The sequence below is a fragment of the Rhinatrema bivittatum genome, chromosome 14 (assembly GCF_901001135.1).
Source record: "Rhinatrema bivittatum chromosome 14, aRhiBiv1.1, whole genome shotgun sequence".
NCBI lineage: Eukaryota > Metazoa > Chordata > Amphibia > Gymnophiona > Rhinatrematidae > Rhinatrema > Rhinatrema bivittatum.
In genome coordinates this window covers 50,557,918-50,574,229 of record NC_042628.1, presented here as the reverse complement: position 1 = coordinate 50,574,229, position 16,312 = coordinate 50,557,918, and the positions used below count along the sequence as shown (strand labels likewise).

Genomic DNA, 16,312 nt, shown 5'->3' with positions numbered 1-16,312 from the left:
AGGTGATGGAGTGGATTACTAACTGTTTAACTGACAGGAAACAATGTGTAATAGTAAATGGAACCTGTTCTGATGAAAGAATAATGTTAAGTGGAGTGTAACAGTGGGACCAGTTCTGTTCAGTAGGGATGTGAATCGTTTTTTGACGATTTAAAATATCGTCCGATATATTTTAAATCGTCAAAAAATGTTAGAGGCGATATTTAATAGGAATTCCCCCGATTTATCGTCAAAAATCGTAAATCGGGGGAAGGGGGAGGGCGGGAAAACCGGCACACTAAAACAACCCTAAAACCCACCCCGACCCTTTAAAATAAATCCCCCACCCTCCCGAACCCCCCCCAAAATGCCTTAAATTACCTGGGGTCCAGTGGGGGGGGGGGGTCCTGGTGTGATCTTTTACTCTCGGGCCTCCGGTGTGTTGTAGAAATGGCGCCGGCGCTACTTTGTTTTTTGTCCCCCGACATCAGGAGCGTAGGAGATCGCTCCCGGACCCCCGCTGGACCTCCAGGGACTTTTGGCCAGCTTGGGGGGGCCTCCTGACCTCCACAAGACTTGCCAAAAGTCCAGCGGGGGTCCAGGAGCGATCTCCTATGCTCCTGACGTCGGGGGACAAAAAACAAAATGGCGCCGGTGCCATTTTGTACTGCAAAACGATTCGAGGGCAGGAGGTCGCTCCCGGACCCCCGCTGGACTTTTGGCAAGTCTTGTGGGGGTCAGGAGGCCCCCCCAAGCTGGCCAAAAGTCCCTGGGGGTCCAGCGGGGGTCCGGGAGTGATCTCCTACGCTCCTGACGTCGTTTTGCCGTACAAAATGGCGCCGGCCACATGGCTGGCGCCATTTTGTACGGCAAAACGATTCGAGGGCAGGAGGTCGCTCCCGGACCCCTGCTGGACTTTTGGCAAGTCTTGTGGGGGTCAGGAGGCCCCCCCAAGCTGGCCAAAAGTCCCTGGGGGTCCAGCAGGGGTCCGGGAGCGATCTCCTACGCTCCTGACATCGGGGGACAAAAAACAAAATGGCGCCGGCTCTACCTTTGCCCTGTCATATGACAGGGCAAAGGTAGCGCCGGCGCCATTTCTACAACGCACCGGAGGCCCGAGAGTAAAAGATCACACCGGGACCCCCCCTCTGGACCCCAGGTAATTTAAGGCATTTTGGGGGGGTTCGGGAGTGTGGGGGATTTATTTTAAAGGGTCGGGGTGGGTTTTAGGGATGTTTTAGTGTGCTGGTTTTCCCGCCCTCCCCCGATTTACACGATATTTAAAAAAACAAAACCGCGACGATCCGATTCCCTCCCCCCCCCAGCCGAAATCAATCGTTAAGACGATCAATCACACGATTCACATCTCTACTGTTCAGTATCTTCATGAGCGACATTGTGGAGGAGTTAGAAGGAAAAGTTTGCAATTTTGTGGATGATACCAAGAACTACAACAGAGTAGACAAACATGTAGGAGTAGAGAGAATGAAAAGTGATTTAAGAAAACTTGAAGAGTGGTCAAAGATGTGGCAGCTGCAATTCTATGTCAAGAAGTGCAGTCTTGCACCTGAGGTGCGGTAATCCAAAAGAGCAATATGTGATGGGGGGGGGGTGACAGACTTAAGGTGCACGGACTAGGAGAGGTCTGGTGATCTGAAGATGGCAAAGCAATCTGATAAGGCGATAGCTAAAGCCAGAAGAATGCTGGGCAGCACAGAGAGAGGAATAACCAATAAGAAAAAGGAAGTGATATTCCCCTTGTCCAGATCCTTGGTGAGGCCTCACCTGGAATACTGTGTTCAGTTCTGGAGACCGTATTTCAAAAAAGATAGAGACAGGATGATGATGGTCTAGAAGAAGGTGACCACAATGGTGTGGGGTCTGTTTCTGAAGACCTACAAGGAGAGGCTAAAGGATCTAAATATGTATACCCTGGAGGACAGGAGGTGCAGGGGAGATAGGATACAGACTTTTGGATACCTGACAAGTATTAATGCACAAACTTCAAACCTTTTCTGCTGGAAAGGAAACAATAGAACTAGGTGTTGTGAAATGAAACACCATGGGGATGACCCAGAACCAATATCAGCAAATATTTCTTCACGGAGAGGGTGGTGGAGGCCTGGAATGCCCTCCCAGAAGAAGTGGTGAGCATGAGAACGGTTAATGAATTCAGAAAGGCATGGGACAAACACTGTGGATCCCTAAAAGCTTATAAAATGGATGGTATAACATTTCTGCATGGGGGTAACCTGCACGGAGTGTCAGACAGATACCACCCTTAACAGAATGCTTGGGGGTAACCTGCATGAAGCAGAAGTAACCCTTAACAGAACACATGGAGGTAACTGCACAGAGTGGCAGGTAGTAGCCTTAACATCTACCCATGTCATTTTTAGAAATTTACTGACAGCTGGCAACCCTGGCAGAGGCAGTGGCCCATGCCATGCGGAGAAAGCTGTCCTCCTATCTCGCTGTGGTGCACTTCCTTATTAAATTGAGAAGTGCACTCTGCAGGCTATGGGACTGTTAAGTGCACCTACTCTTTAGCTCTTCCTGCAATGCTGGTGCTAGCCACAGCGAGACAGAGGAGGGTGGGCAGCCACACACCAGCACTCATTTGGGACCCATGGGAGACCCAGCAGGCAATTCAGGAGACAGGGAGGAATGACAGACAACCCAGTAGTCTCCCAGAAGATCCAGGAGACTCAGGCCTGTCTGATTATTAAAAAAAAAAAAAAAAAAAAGCAAATATTTGCTCATTCCACTGCTGTAACTTACAGCGGAAAATGTTTGAGCTAAGACTGTGGCACATGAGATGATCAGCACCCTGAGGAAGTGGCATCCACTTCTTTCTTAGTCTGCTATTAAAGCCAGTGTGGTTTGTTTCTGGCCCGGGTAAGGCTGGGGCTGGGTGCTCATAGACTAGAGTAGGGAAGCAGGAAAGCTGCTCTCTGATATTCTGTCTATGTATAAATATTCGGGTGGAGGTGGGGGGGGGGGGGGGGGGCTTTGCCAGTGTGATGCACAGGGGATAGTATCATGGGCTGTGCAGGTGACAGCAGGAGCCTGGGCCACACACAACCAACACACACTAATGACAAGACGTAATGTTTACATTTTTCCTTTTATTAAAAATATATCTGCTCATTTACAAAATATTTCTTTGCAAAATAAGGGAGGCACATCCAGCTTAAGAGAGAAATCACCAGCGAATCACATATTTATGTACAGCACTGTGTATACACTCATGGACACAGGAATTTACATATAGCACAGATTTCTGTACAGCACAGCGTGTGTAGTAGTTACCTATCTATATACCTGCATGTAAGCATGGACAGCAGGAAGACTGCACATGGCACCTGGGTGTTCACAGGTGAGACCAGTCCATGCAGGAAGATTGCCTTTGCAGAAGAGATTTCTAGATTTTAAATACATACAGCGTGAAAACGTTTCCCTACACAAAATTCAGCATCCAACAGACAAAACCTCTGAATCTAATGTCAGAGTGAGAGAGTGGAAGGTGAGGAGAGGGGACATGAGACATGAATGGAGAGGAGGGAAGAGAATTGGAAACTGAGGGTGGATAGGTGGAGACAGAGAAGAGACTTGAGAGGCAAGTGAGGAAAGGGGAGAGAAGGGAAGAAAGTTGAGGATATGAAGATAGGGGGGGAGGGCAGGAGACAAGAGAGAGGAGGGGGAAGGAAAGTGAAGTGGGTAAGAGGATAAAGGGTGGAGAGAGTAGATTAAGTGAATAGAAGACGGGAGAGAGTAGGGGAAGGCTAGAGATGAAGAGGAGTTATTATTACAGGCATCAGTGGGAGCGGGAATTACTCCCAGGCTGTGGGGAGTCAGTGCCAGGAAGGGAAGAAACTGGTTCTGCTTTGGCAACCAGAGGGATTTTGCAAATGAAAAGAAACATCCGCCTTAGTACAGGAGATGCAGAATGGGGAAGTGAGGGACAGTAACCCTTTACCTCTTACCTGTAATAATTAAAGAATATCAATACTGCACAAACCAGTCCCCACTGTAGAGAGCTTACTTTCTAAGCACAAGGAGGTGTCGGGACTTGTTCAGGATTATACCGTAAATGGAATCTGGGGCGGGGGGTGAACCAGGGGCTTGACTTTCTGCTACTGTGAGATAAACATGTCCCCTTCACTGCTTCTCCAATGAGGAGGCAGCGTTACCCTTCTCAGCTGAAGTAGCAGAAGCTCTTGCCAGTTCTGCGAGCTCCACATTTTCCCTGTAAACCATATTTGGTTTTTGCAACGATTTTTCTTCCTGAAAAAAATAAACTTTACAGCAGAGTTTGTGTTTATTTCTTAAGCTCCGTGAAGACCAGAGAGCAAGAGCATACATTTTCCTTCTGGACAGTGTTGCACTTGGTCCAGACACAGTTTGTCACAGGATTATTATTTTGTGCTGTTCTGGTTTCATTGTTGGGGGGCTGGGTAAGTTTGTCTATACTCAGCCTGAGGCTTTGACACCCGGACTTGTTTCTAGTTACGTGTATGAGTTCCCAGCCCGAAGTACAGGCGGGATCAGCAGGGACACGCCCCGACATGTTTCCAGTTACACGTGTTTACTCCCAGCCTGCAGCAGTGATGGGAATTTACAATACTAGGGGCACACTCAGGCTTTGTACACTGTGGCAGCAGTCACCTCCAGCTTTGGCAGTGGGCCAAGCACCCATGCTTAAGGCTCTTCTGCTGGAATCTCAGGCATGGATATATGTCAGACCATACCCCAATAACAAAAAGCTGATGTACACATACACACACACACAGCAATCATCAGATAGCCCACTCAGGTGCAAAGACTGCAGGTACTTGGGGGACCACCAACTTTGCACCTAACTTTCATAGGGAAATTACATGCCCATTCCCGGGAACACTTCCTCTAAATCCGGCTAAAAGTGCATATGCTGGAGTCTAAAAAGCAAAGTGGAAGCCGATCCAGTTAGCTATGTAGCAGTGAAGAGAACCAGAATCGGATGCTGGAGTCTATACATTTATTCAGACTGAGCAATTTTCATCCAAGAAAATGATTTTGAAAATTGCTCTCCTACAGAATTCAGAGGAGTAGTGATGTGCACATAGAGTATGCAAGGGAAGGGATCATGTGTACACAGAGAAAGGATTCAGGGAACGGGATGATGTGAACAGCGAGTGTCAGAGGGGACAATGTGTACACAGAGAAAGGATTCAGGGAACGGGATGAAATGGACAGCGAGTATCTGAAGGGACAAGGTGTACACAGAGAAAGGATTCAGGGAAGAGGATGGTATGCATAGCGAGTGTAAGGGGAAATTGTGTATACAGAGAGAGGATTCAGTGAACAGGAGGATGTCTACAGTGAGTGTCTGAGGGGATGATGTGTACAGAGAAAGGATTCAGGGAACAGGATGACATGTACAGTGAGTTTTTGAGGGGAAGATATACACAAAGAAAGAGGATTGAGGCAACGGGATGACGTGTACAGTGAGTGTCTGAGGGGATGATGTGTCACAGAGAGGATTCAGGGAAGGGGATAGTGTGCACAGCGAGTGTCTGAGGGGACACTGTGTACAGAGAGAGGATTCAGTGAACGGGATGATGTCTACAGCAAGTGTCTGAGAGAAAGATGTATACACAGAGAGAGGATTCAGGGAATGGTATGATATGTACAAACAGACAGGATTCAAGGGGAGTGGGGCAAATCAGGACAGGGAAGATGTGTGCATAGAGCATTCAGGAAGATGATGGATACAGATGTGTTACTAAGCACACTCTCTGTGTAACAGGAGAAGCTTTGTCCTTCTGCATTCCCTTGGGGAAGTAAGCACAATCAGTTCTCCCTCACATAAGCTACTCTTCCACCTGCTGCGGCTCATGCAAAGACATGTCTGAAAGAGGGGTCTCACAGCTGAATGAGCGCTCCAGTGCTTTCTTGGAGACCCTCCCCAGACTCCTGCACACAGCTGAGCATCAGAGAGGAGCTAAGCTTTATCTCTGTTGCTAGGGCCTCTCTTCTCGAACCAGGCATGAGGCTGTCCCATGATATCATCTCCCACAGAGAGCAGGCATGTGCATCCCCAGAAAGAGGGAAGGCCACCCACAGCCAGAGTTTTTTAGCCTTCCAGTCATACTTTCTCTGTGGTGTTGGGATCATCGCACTGGAAGGCCGATGGAAGAGGCAGCACTGGGGTGTCCTCACGTCCTCCTGATCTCTGCGTACTCCGTCTTGTTGTCCTGAGGCTTCGCCTGCCTGGGTTTCTGTGCGTTGGGCTTAAAGTTCACCTCACTGTAATTAACCTCCTCCCCAGTCTGCTGCAAAAAGAAAAAAAGGCTGTCACAGACCAGCTGGCACTATTAAAACCTCAGACTTCAGCTAACTCCAGCTCAAATGCTCTGAGCATGTTTAAACGTGGAGCTCACGTTATCTAACCCTTCCCCCGGCCACCTGTTCCCATATTCTCCCTACTTCCTCCTCCAGTGGCTCTGTCATGTCTCACTGCACCCCCACCCTTGGAAGGGAGCCAGGGTTCCTGGGCAGGGGTGGCTGGGTAGAGGAACCCCAGGAGCTGGCTAATAAACGAACAGGGCTGGATCTCTCACCGAGGCTGGATTTCTGCCAGGGGATGGATTACCTGCAGAGGGAGAGAAAGAAAGGCGACATCAGACAGAATCCCGAATCTCTTGAGTGTTGATTGTAAAACCGGGCTCTCAGGGGGTCCCTGAAGAACGAGTCCGGGCCGCCTTTTATCTTATGCGCGAGGCCTATATCAGCATCCCCCTCCCCCCCCCCCCACCCCACTGCTCTTTGCTCGAGCTCCTCTGTTTTCAAGAAAGCAGAAGCTGCGGACGAAAGTTTGTAATCTTTTCTAGCAACCCTTTTCCTTCCTTTTTCCACAGACTCTGTCAGAAGGGAGATGCTGAGCAGATGTGACTGCAGGTACAGGACTTGGCAGAGGAGCAGAGCGGTCACTCGCACTCCATCCCCAGAGCAGTCTCAGGGACGGATTCACTGAAGCCTCTCTCTCAATTTCTGTCTATGGGGATAAAAGCTTACAAGCATATATTCAAAAAACCTAGGCACAGAGGAGTTAGGTGCCCAGACACGGCACTCTGAAAATGTTCCTGCTCCGAGTCTGAGCCCCTAAATGTTTTGTGCTTACAAAATGTGTGTGTGGGGGGAGGGAGGGCCAAGGGAGAGGCCTAGCTGGGGGAATGCTCTCAGCACTGATTTCCAGCACCAGCTGAGTGAATAGCGGGAATAAATATAGGAACCTCCACTTTGAAATCCTGGGCCCTAAATTTGGCTGAAATTAGGTGCTCAGCGTTTTTATGAATATCAGATTCTCAGGCCCAAAGAGGCGAATGCAGGTACTTCCTAAAGTCCCATCGCACACCACTCACTTCTGCCACAAAGTCCCTGCTATACCATGACAGGTACAGTATGTTACAGGAACACTTGCTCCACCTACACAGTCCTTGTTATCCCGTGACAAATATCTTACAGGAACACTCACTGAGGTTACACAGTCTCTGCTATCCCCTGACAAATATTTAAGGAAAACACGGGCTCCTATTACGCAGACCCTGCCTGCTGTGCCATGAGAGGTGTGTTAGAAGAATATTCACTCCTCTTACAGTCTCTCTTTTCCTTTTGATAGAAATAACACTGTGCACCTCTCCTGCTAGCAAATGATATTTTGGCTCTGAATAAAGTTCAGAGAATTAAGTTATTATCTGTTCCGTCTAGTCCAAAGTATGAAGCTGTTGCCTGAGCCCAGCAGTTTACAGCTGACATATGATAAGGGAGATGGGGTTGATGACATCACCGTGTCACCTACTGACAGTAACTGAGCCATTCCTCCTAGATACAGTTACATGCTAGTTTCTTGGACACCACTGGGAAGATTTAGGAATTTGATTGCAGTGGAGGGGGGTGGGGCAGCGTTGAGGGAACAGTTACCCTGGAATGCACTGCATGCCAGAGATCTACGGGAGGAGGGGAGGGGTGCATCAAGAGGCAGCAGAAGCTCATTTGCATAGCTGGTTGTGCACAACCAGTAGTAGCAGGGCAGCTGACGCCCAGGTCAATGGCATCATATTCTAACTGCATACCAGCCAGTAGCAGCAGAGCTGGCCGATGACATCACAATGAAGCTGTGGTACAGTCAGGCTGTGACAGTGAAAGAAACTGCAAGAGATTCTTGTACGAGAGAGAAGCAGAGAGATTCTGTTACTTACGATGGTCAGTTCTGGGATTTGAGGTGTTCTCCTTCATATCAATTTCATTGGAGTTTCTAAATCAATCAATATGGAAATCGGTACATAAATAATCACATAGTGCAGCATGCATGTACACTCTATTGTGACTGCAGTGCCTGGGAGAGGAAACGTCTCCCCTCTATTTCTAGAGGTTACAGCAAAAGTACTGGGAGTCTGAACTCCCCAGGTTTTTTTTTTACTTGGAAGTCTCCTGCTCCTTTGGGCTTCCAACTCAATCAGAACCAGCTTCTGTTGGGCCGTGGCAGCATAAGCCTTCCATGATAATCCCTGCACATATTCTCTGCAGGATAGTAAGAGTTAAAAATGAAATTATAAATGAAAACCCTTGCACTGAGTATGTGCAGGGATTATTAAATTCCCATTCATTTTATCTTCTTATTTTTGCAATCATCTAAGGATTTTTCTTTCTTTTTTATATGCCCCTCCCACTAACCTAATCCAGCCATTGCAGTAACAGTCCTCAAGCAGGCACCACATACCAGGGCTCCCTCTGGAATCCTGCAAACAGGAACCCCCAAGTCCGACCCCTGGGTGTTACCACCGAGCAATGACTGAAGATCCCTCCTCCCCCAGGGGCTGTGAAGGCTTCCTTCCCAGTCAGCCTGGCAGCAGAAGCTGAGTCCAGGACTTCCAAGGTCTAATCCCAGTCCTGCCATGGACTCTCTGTATGACCTGGACAAGTCATGATTCCCTTGTGCTTCCGTTTATAAGCACACTACTGAAATGCAATCAGCAATAAATATTCTAGCATCGGATGAAAGTCGGGTCGTAACTGGATGAGAAGGAGCTTTGAGATGTTACACCTGTACCATACTGGTCTGACACAATCAGAGAACTATAAACCAGTAACAAGGACCCCTCAAAATAGCACTGGGGTGCCTGCATCACTGGGTCTGTCAGTACAGTTTTGATGTGGGGTGGCAGCACGCGGGACACTCCTTCTCAGTGCTATCGTCACCATTACCGTTTCTGCATGCATGCAATCACTCCTGTACTTACGATTTGCCGCCGCCTTTCATTAGGAACAGATAGATGGAAGCAGCAATCAGTGCCACCAGGACCAGGATCCCGATCACTATCCCAGCAATGGCCCCAGGAGTGAGGACAGATGGCACAGAAGTGTCAGAAGCTGAAAAGAAACAGAAGGACAGGATGAGGAGGGAGATTCTGAAACACACGGGCTGGATCACGGATCCTCTTCCCACTGCACGTAACACACAGGGTGTATTCCCTAATCCCTGGCCCTGTGAGATACAGATGGTGTAATGCACAGGATGGCACCCCGACTTTCAGCCCTGTGACTTATGGCAGATAACACACAAGGTATATCCCCAATTCTCAGCCTAGGAGCACATTACAGATTATACACCCATTGATCACTATGACACACTGCAAAAAACACACAAGTTAAGAATAATATAGACAGACTTAGCGTGACAATGACTAGACCGTTTGTTTAAATTGTAATATTGATTACCAGTTATATTTGTAGAAAGCAGCTGTGGTAATTACACAGGGTCACTAGCACAGTTAACAGGTGAATATTAGAACTAATACTAAACAAACCAGCAGCAGGACAGCACAGGGGTGCAGTGTTAACTGGATGCCTGGGGCACAGCAAGACTATACTGCCTCCCGGCTTGGGTGTTTTGAGGGGTTCAGGTTGGGGCTCGGAGTCACAACCTTTTATTTAGCTATCAGGAGGGGGAGCAGGATGAGGAGGGGGATACTGGGGCAGAAATATTTTGGGAAACATTAGGTGTGTGTGTGTTGGGGGGGAGACTAGACTCTGCAAGTTTTTCATTTGTTTGGCCGGAAAGGAAGGGGGGAAATCCCACAGGGGTCAGTCAGGTCTCTGGTTCTAAACAATACTGCGTAAGCTGGTAAGCAGCAAAGTTACCTGGATAACATTATCCAGTTAACACTAGATGAGAATATTCAGTGGAGGATAAGTTCCACCGACTATCCGGTTATAGGTATCTGGGTAACTTTAGCTGCCTAACTTTGACGCTTATTGGCTTACGCAATATAGACCTAGAAGTGAATGCTTGGCTTCAGTCTTCACTGGAGAGGATAGGGAGATACCCACCCAGAACCATCCTCTGAATGTTGCCCTACAAAAAAACTGAAGCAAATCACTGTGAATCTGGAAGAGGGTGCTAGAGCACGCTGACAAACCAAATAGTCCAAATCACCGAGAACTGATGGCATTCACTGAAACATGATACTGCAGACATGTTACTGGTAATTTGTAACCCTCATTCAAATCAGCCACAGCCCCTGAGGACTAGAGGGTGGCAAATGTGATCCAATTTTTAAAGAGGGCTCCAGGGATGACCCAGGAAACTACAGATTAATGAGCCTGGCTTCAGTGCCAGGCAAAATCATGGATGCAATTGTTCAGAAGAGAATTATTGGACACATGGCTTCATGCAGATGGGGTTTACATGAATATACTACAAAAAGACAGGTTTGCACGATGACATATATGAAAGGAGATAGAAGAATAATGGCGTGTTGACACAAAGAACTTGAAGTAATGATTTCAAGCATTTTTTGGGAGTGTTTTTTTCTGCTAGTTGTGATTAAAGCGAAGAGGCTGCCGCTTGCAGTTTGAACACGTTTTGAGCGTGAATTAGCTTTTTCACCTCGGTTTGTGGCGTTTGTGAAAAGCAACACCACTCCTCAGGACACACCTGGCTATAAAATGTTGGTTGACCTGCGCTGGCCGCTGTCAGGGACGGGTTGCGGGCCCTGATGGACCGTTAATCTGACGCAACATGGCACTTTTTATGTTCACATATTCCCAGGTGGCTCAGGATAAATGAAAATCCTAACATTACTAATAAAATGATAAAAGCAGGGCTGGTGCAAACGTATTATTTATTTATTTATTTATTTATTTTTGGTTTTTATATACCGGAAGTTCCTGTATAATATACATATCACTCCGGTTATTAGTCATGCAAGGCAAACCTTCAGCCTTGCGTTCCCCTTCCCCCCCCAAATTAACTTGCAAAATCATAGGCCATCCCCCAAAGATTTTGATAATTAAATAACCATCATAATGATCCTGCCAACAACCCTCCCAGAATAAGCCTGTAAAACCAGATAACCGGACATCTTATAAATATGTATGTATACACGCATACATATAACACAGATGTGTTTCAGAAATCACATTGCAGTGTCCAATCAATGTGTCATTGTGATTTTTGGGGACAGACTACAAAACTAATCAAGAAGTACGAAAATTAAAAGAAATTCATACCACATTCGCTGAAGGTAATCTTTGACATGACTGGCTGGTTGGTTGGCTGTGCTGAACTAGAATATTTCTCCTTATTTCTCATCATAGGAAAAAAGAATTCAAATTCTGTTGTCACCTCCACAATAGTTATACAAACTCCCTACGTTACCAGACAAAATTCTGCAAAAAAGTCATTCGGAATCTATATAGCAAATTTCAGAACTCAAAAAGCAACAACCCTACCAATGAAAAGGCAGAAATGCAGTTATTACACTAATTACTACTCAACATTTACAGAGCTACAGAACTACCAAGTTATTGAGTTCCAGGAGGGAGATTTTACGCCAGCCCTAGATTTCTGACAACCCCATTCCGATGCATCATAGAACCTGTGGCACTGAATTCAGTGGATAGACTCTGGGACTACAAATACCATCATGCTTTGGAGTAGGGATTCTCAACCCAGTCAGGCATCCACAGTAAATTTGCATGAAACATACAATCGAGTTACTGTATGCACATAAAAGATGAGTTTTGCAATCTTATCCCCACTGAAAGCATGAATTTTGTGTGTACAGCTTTTTATATGAACAAAATTTATTTCATCAAAAAGGGGCATCAATGGAGGTGTTCTGGGGCGGGGCTAAACTTTAGCCAGTGAGCACACATATTCAGCGCTTTTCAGCTAAAGTTACATGCTTAAGTTCGATCAGAAAAATAGCTGTCCTTACTATACCCCAGATAAAATTACACACATAACTTTAGCCAGATCCAGGAAAAGTTATGGATGAAACTTTCCCAGATATTTTTGCCGCTTTTCAGCTTACCAAACATTGACTTCTTTTGACCCACTTTGCAATGAGTGTAAAATATGTACATATGTCTCTCCCTTGACCTAACCTCACCATATTTTCTCTGCATGGGATGGGGAGAAGAGGAATAAGGTAATTTTTAAACAAGCTTGTTATGCAAATATACATTTGTTTTACCCAAAGAAAAAATTGAAAATTTCCCTGACAGTAATTTTCAAAGGTATTTTGTGGGTATAACAGTGTTTGCCCCACAGAAATGGTCTGTTAGGGAATCGCCCGCCCGTTATGTGGGTGATATTACGTGTGTAACGTATACCCTGTATGTGCGCAAGTTTATTTGAACTGAGAAGTGTTTCTGGGGCGGGAAAGGGGAGGGGCTAGCACTTCCATGCATACTTTTGCATTTTCAGATGGCATGCATGTCAAATTTTCTGAAAACCTACTACACACATATTAGCAGGTATGACTGTGTGGGTAGTTTTGGTGGAATAATTTTCAAACCAAATTTACCTGTGTAAGGTTGCTTTGAAAACTGGTGTAACTTCTGTGTTTTTGCCAGCTACTGTAACTGTTGCAGGTTCTTTCAAAATGACCCCCATAGTGTACAGTACACAATATGTCTGCATTACTATGACTATAAATAAAGTACAGGCAGGGTAATTTTCAGAACTTTTTATCCACATAAAAAAGGACCATTTACCTTCACTGTGGGTAAAAATACTTTTGCCAGTAGCAAACAAGTAGCATGTTAAAGTTGGAAGAGGACATGCATCTTTTCAAAGCCCTATGTGTACTTTCTGCATGTCCATTTGTATGCTTCAAAGCAAGTGCTAATGTATGTGGATACTAAGTACTCGCTGTGCACTGCTGGACTGATTTAAAAAAAAAAAATCTTGTTGGGGGGGGGGGGGGGGGGAGAGGAGAGAAGGATTCCCTTTGAAAATTAGTTTGCAGGTCCACCAGTATCGTGTAGCCGAGGACAGTCTCAAAATGTCCCAGAGTATGACCTGAAGCCTGAGCTTCTATTCCTACTAATTATATACATAAGCAACATTAGGTTTAAATAAATAGATTTGTCTAAATGACACATGGGCCCTCAAAGCTAGAACCAAACCCTAAAGCAATGTGGAAAGGTCTACAAACAGCAACCATGGCTGCCTCCAGCTATCAAGTCACTCTTCCTGGAATCAAGAACCCATCGTGAAAAAGATCACAAACACTAGCCATGGCTGCAGAATCTGAGAACTCAATACTGAAAGGTTTATGAGCACCTGCCTGGGCTGCCTCCACTTTTGGAATCAGAGTTTACACAATGGGGCAGATTTTCAAAGCTTACACGCGTAAATCCAGGTGGATTTATGCGCGTAACCGGTCCTGCGCGCGCCGAGCCTATTTTGCACAGGCCCGGCGACGCGCACAAGCCACGGGACACGCGTATGTCCTAGGGCTTGAAAAAGGGGGCGGGGAGGTCCGGGGCGGGGCCGGAGCCTCCAGGCACAGTGGCCATTTGCCGTTGTGTCCAGGATCGCGGGCCGTCCGTCGGCCGGCGTGCGCTACCTACGTCTGCCCAGAGGCAGGCACAACTTATAAGATAAAGGTAAGGGGGGTTAGGTAGAGTTGGGGGGGGGGCGGGTTAGGTAGGGGAAGGTGGAAGGAAAGTTCCCTCCGAGGCCAATCCGATTTCAGAGCGGCCTCGGAGGGAATGGAGGAAGGCTGCGTGGCTCGGCACGCACAAGTTGCACAATTGCGCACCCCCTTGAGTGCCAACCCTGGAGTTTATAACACGCGCGTGGCTGTGCACGCATGTTATAAAATCAGGCATACCTTTTAAAATCCGGCCCAATGGTCATATGGTTCTGGCTGCACTCCAGCTTGGCACCCTTGACCCCATCATAGAATGATTCCTTATCACTGCTGGCACTGTGGATTCTCCCATTAGTTTTGTGTTCCTGCTCTGCTCCCATCCTGTCCTGCTCCAGCATTATGCAGGGCCAGTACAAGAGTATTTGGCACCCTAGGTCATGCTCCCTCCTCTCTCAACTCACCTATTAATGGCAGCTCCAGTACATTGCTCCCTCCTACTAGTGATAGTTGCTCCCTCACAATGCAACTTGGCGATTCTGGTTCTAGCAAAGCACTCCTTTGGGCCTCGTGCTGGCAGGTGCTTGCTGCCCTAGAAATTATGGCGCTCTAGGTGACCTAATGGAAGCACCGGCCTTAGAAATATGGAATGCTGCTTATGCCAATGGTCCTAGTTACTTCATGTTTAATTATTATGGGCCTAATTTCAAAAGCACTTTATATGCATAAAACACTGTTAGAAAATAGTCCAGGGCTCAGTGCATATAAAAATACAGGCGTAACTCCTAGGGTGCCAAATTTTGAAGGAGTCAAATGCCCAGGTTAAAGAGGAGTGGAACTGTGCCAAAGAAGGAGCCTGTTCCCACCATCCATTCAAAGAGGCATTGCTGGGGCACTCTGGAAAGAAGCTGAGGGGAGGGGGAACGTCCCCCACTTTCTGATCTCCAGGATCTCCCACCCTCCACTCTCCAACCCTGCCTATGGGCACCAAGTTCTTAAATCTGGCCCTGACCTCCAAAGGGGATGGGGAGGAGATGTAGAAGTGCTGGGAGGAGTCTTCGCAGGAGTTCAGAAAGTAGACTGGTGTTGTGCTGGGAACCAGAAGGAGAGCAAGGAGTTGTGGCTTATTCTGGGGTTCCAGTCTTGGGTCTGTGGAAGAGTCGAACTCTTCTGCAAAGTGGTAAAGGTTACCCGGGTATTTCTAACCATTAAACCAGGTGGGGACGTTCAAGGACTCCATACTCTGTCTTTGGGCTAAGCCTGTGGGAGAAGGTGCAGTGCTGTCAGTGGGTAAGGAGACTTAAGCTGAATGAGAACTGGGTCTGCATTAAATGATTGGAGACTCGGAGAAGAACTATAAGGTGTTTTTCCTGACATTACTATCTTCCATACTTTGTCTTTTTTTGTTTTTGCTGAAGCTTTGCCACTTTCTGGACTGTATTTGTTGCTTTTGGAGACCGTGAAACCCTCTTGGTGGCCCTGCAGGAGAATCCGAGATCTCCCCACCCTGCATGAGCAGTCCCGTGCTCTCCAGGGCTGGGAAGGTGGCCCCTCCCCCAAAAGGCAATTATCCAAGCATTTTCTAATCGATTGTATGCGCATCTTTGCTTTGAAAACATGAGGGAAAGTCTGCACGTAAAAGTTGTGCAGGTAAACTGAGTTATAAAATCACTCTTTGGGTGTGTTAAAGATACAGATAAAGCAGAAAACAGACTTTGCACCTGTAACAGTGTGTGAAGGAGAGGCAACCTCTTGAAGAAAAGAGAGGAGAGGTGGGAGTCAGTTTCCACGTCCTGCAGCAGAAGGATGCACTGCTGTTGCACGAAGGTTTTCTTTGCTCTCTCCTTTGTACTTTGTTAAAAACTTCCAGAAGGGTAGACCTAGGTGGGTGTCCTTGGGATCATATAACACCAATACCGAGAGAACTTCGTTGGCTTCCAGTAAGGCAACGCATTAAATTTAAAATGTCTTGGATGATTTTTTAAATTATGAAACAGGATGGTCCAAATTACCTTTCTACCCCTCTTGAAATTTTATCAACCAACTCGTTCTTTACGATTCCAAGGAAAATTTCTTCTGGTTATTCCTTCTGATAAATCAGCTCGAGTCGGTGACAGGTCACTGTGCTTCTTTTGTTGGTGGCCCTTCTATTTGGAATTCCTGATTCTCTTTGGGCTCTTGATGATTTAAGAATTTTTCGTAAGCAGTTAAAGACCTTACTGTTTCAAGCAGCTTTTCCTGGTTTTTGATATTATATTTTATTATATGATGAATTATGCAATGTTTTATATTTGTTTTAATGATGTTTAATTGTTATGTACTGTATTTATTATGTATTGTTTTATATTGTAATCCTCTTAGCATGTTTATTCACTATAGGTGGAATAGAAATATTTTAAAATAAATAA

General features: G+C 46.4%; 1 protein-coding gene and 1 long non-coding RNA gene across 4 annotated transcripts in view; one reads left to right on the top strand and one right to left on the bottom strand.

Moving 5' to 3' along the window:
* Nucleotides 1-16,312, top strand: part of LOC115075847 — an 81,987-nt gene that overhangs the window by 61,809 nt on the left and 3,866 nt on the right. Inside the window, exon 3 of the long non-coding RNA XR_003852625.1 lies at nucleotides 6,879-6,918. This is a non-coding gene — a long non-coding RNA (uncharacterized LOC115075847). The remainder of the gene's footprint in view (nucleotides 1-6,878; nucleotides 6,919-16,312) is intronic.
* The window catches only part of LOC115075845 (carcinoembryonic antigen-related cell adhesion molecule 1-like), a 78,990-nt gene continuing 65,765 nt past the window's right edge, over nucleotides 3,088-16,312 (bottom strand). For 2 of the 3 annotated variants that reach the window (XM_029576693.1, XM_029576696.1), the window contains 4 exons: nucleotides 9,261-9,390; nucleotides 8,220-8,275; nucleotides 6,582-6,613; nucleotides 3,088-6,293 (listed from right to left, as the gene is read on the bottom strand). In XM_029576693.1, the coding sequence (XP_029432553.1) occupies nucleotides 6,177-6,293; nucleotides 6,582-6,613; nucleotides 8,220-8,275; nucleotides 9,261-9,390 (335 nt within the window). In that variant the 3' untranslated portion in view covers nucleotides 3,088-6,176. The remainder of the gene's footprint in view (nucleotides 6,294-6,581; nucleotides 6,614-8,219; nucleotides 8,276-9,260; nucleotides 9,391-16,312) is intronic. The other variant, XM_029576695.1, reaches the window with a different exon arrangement.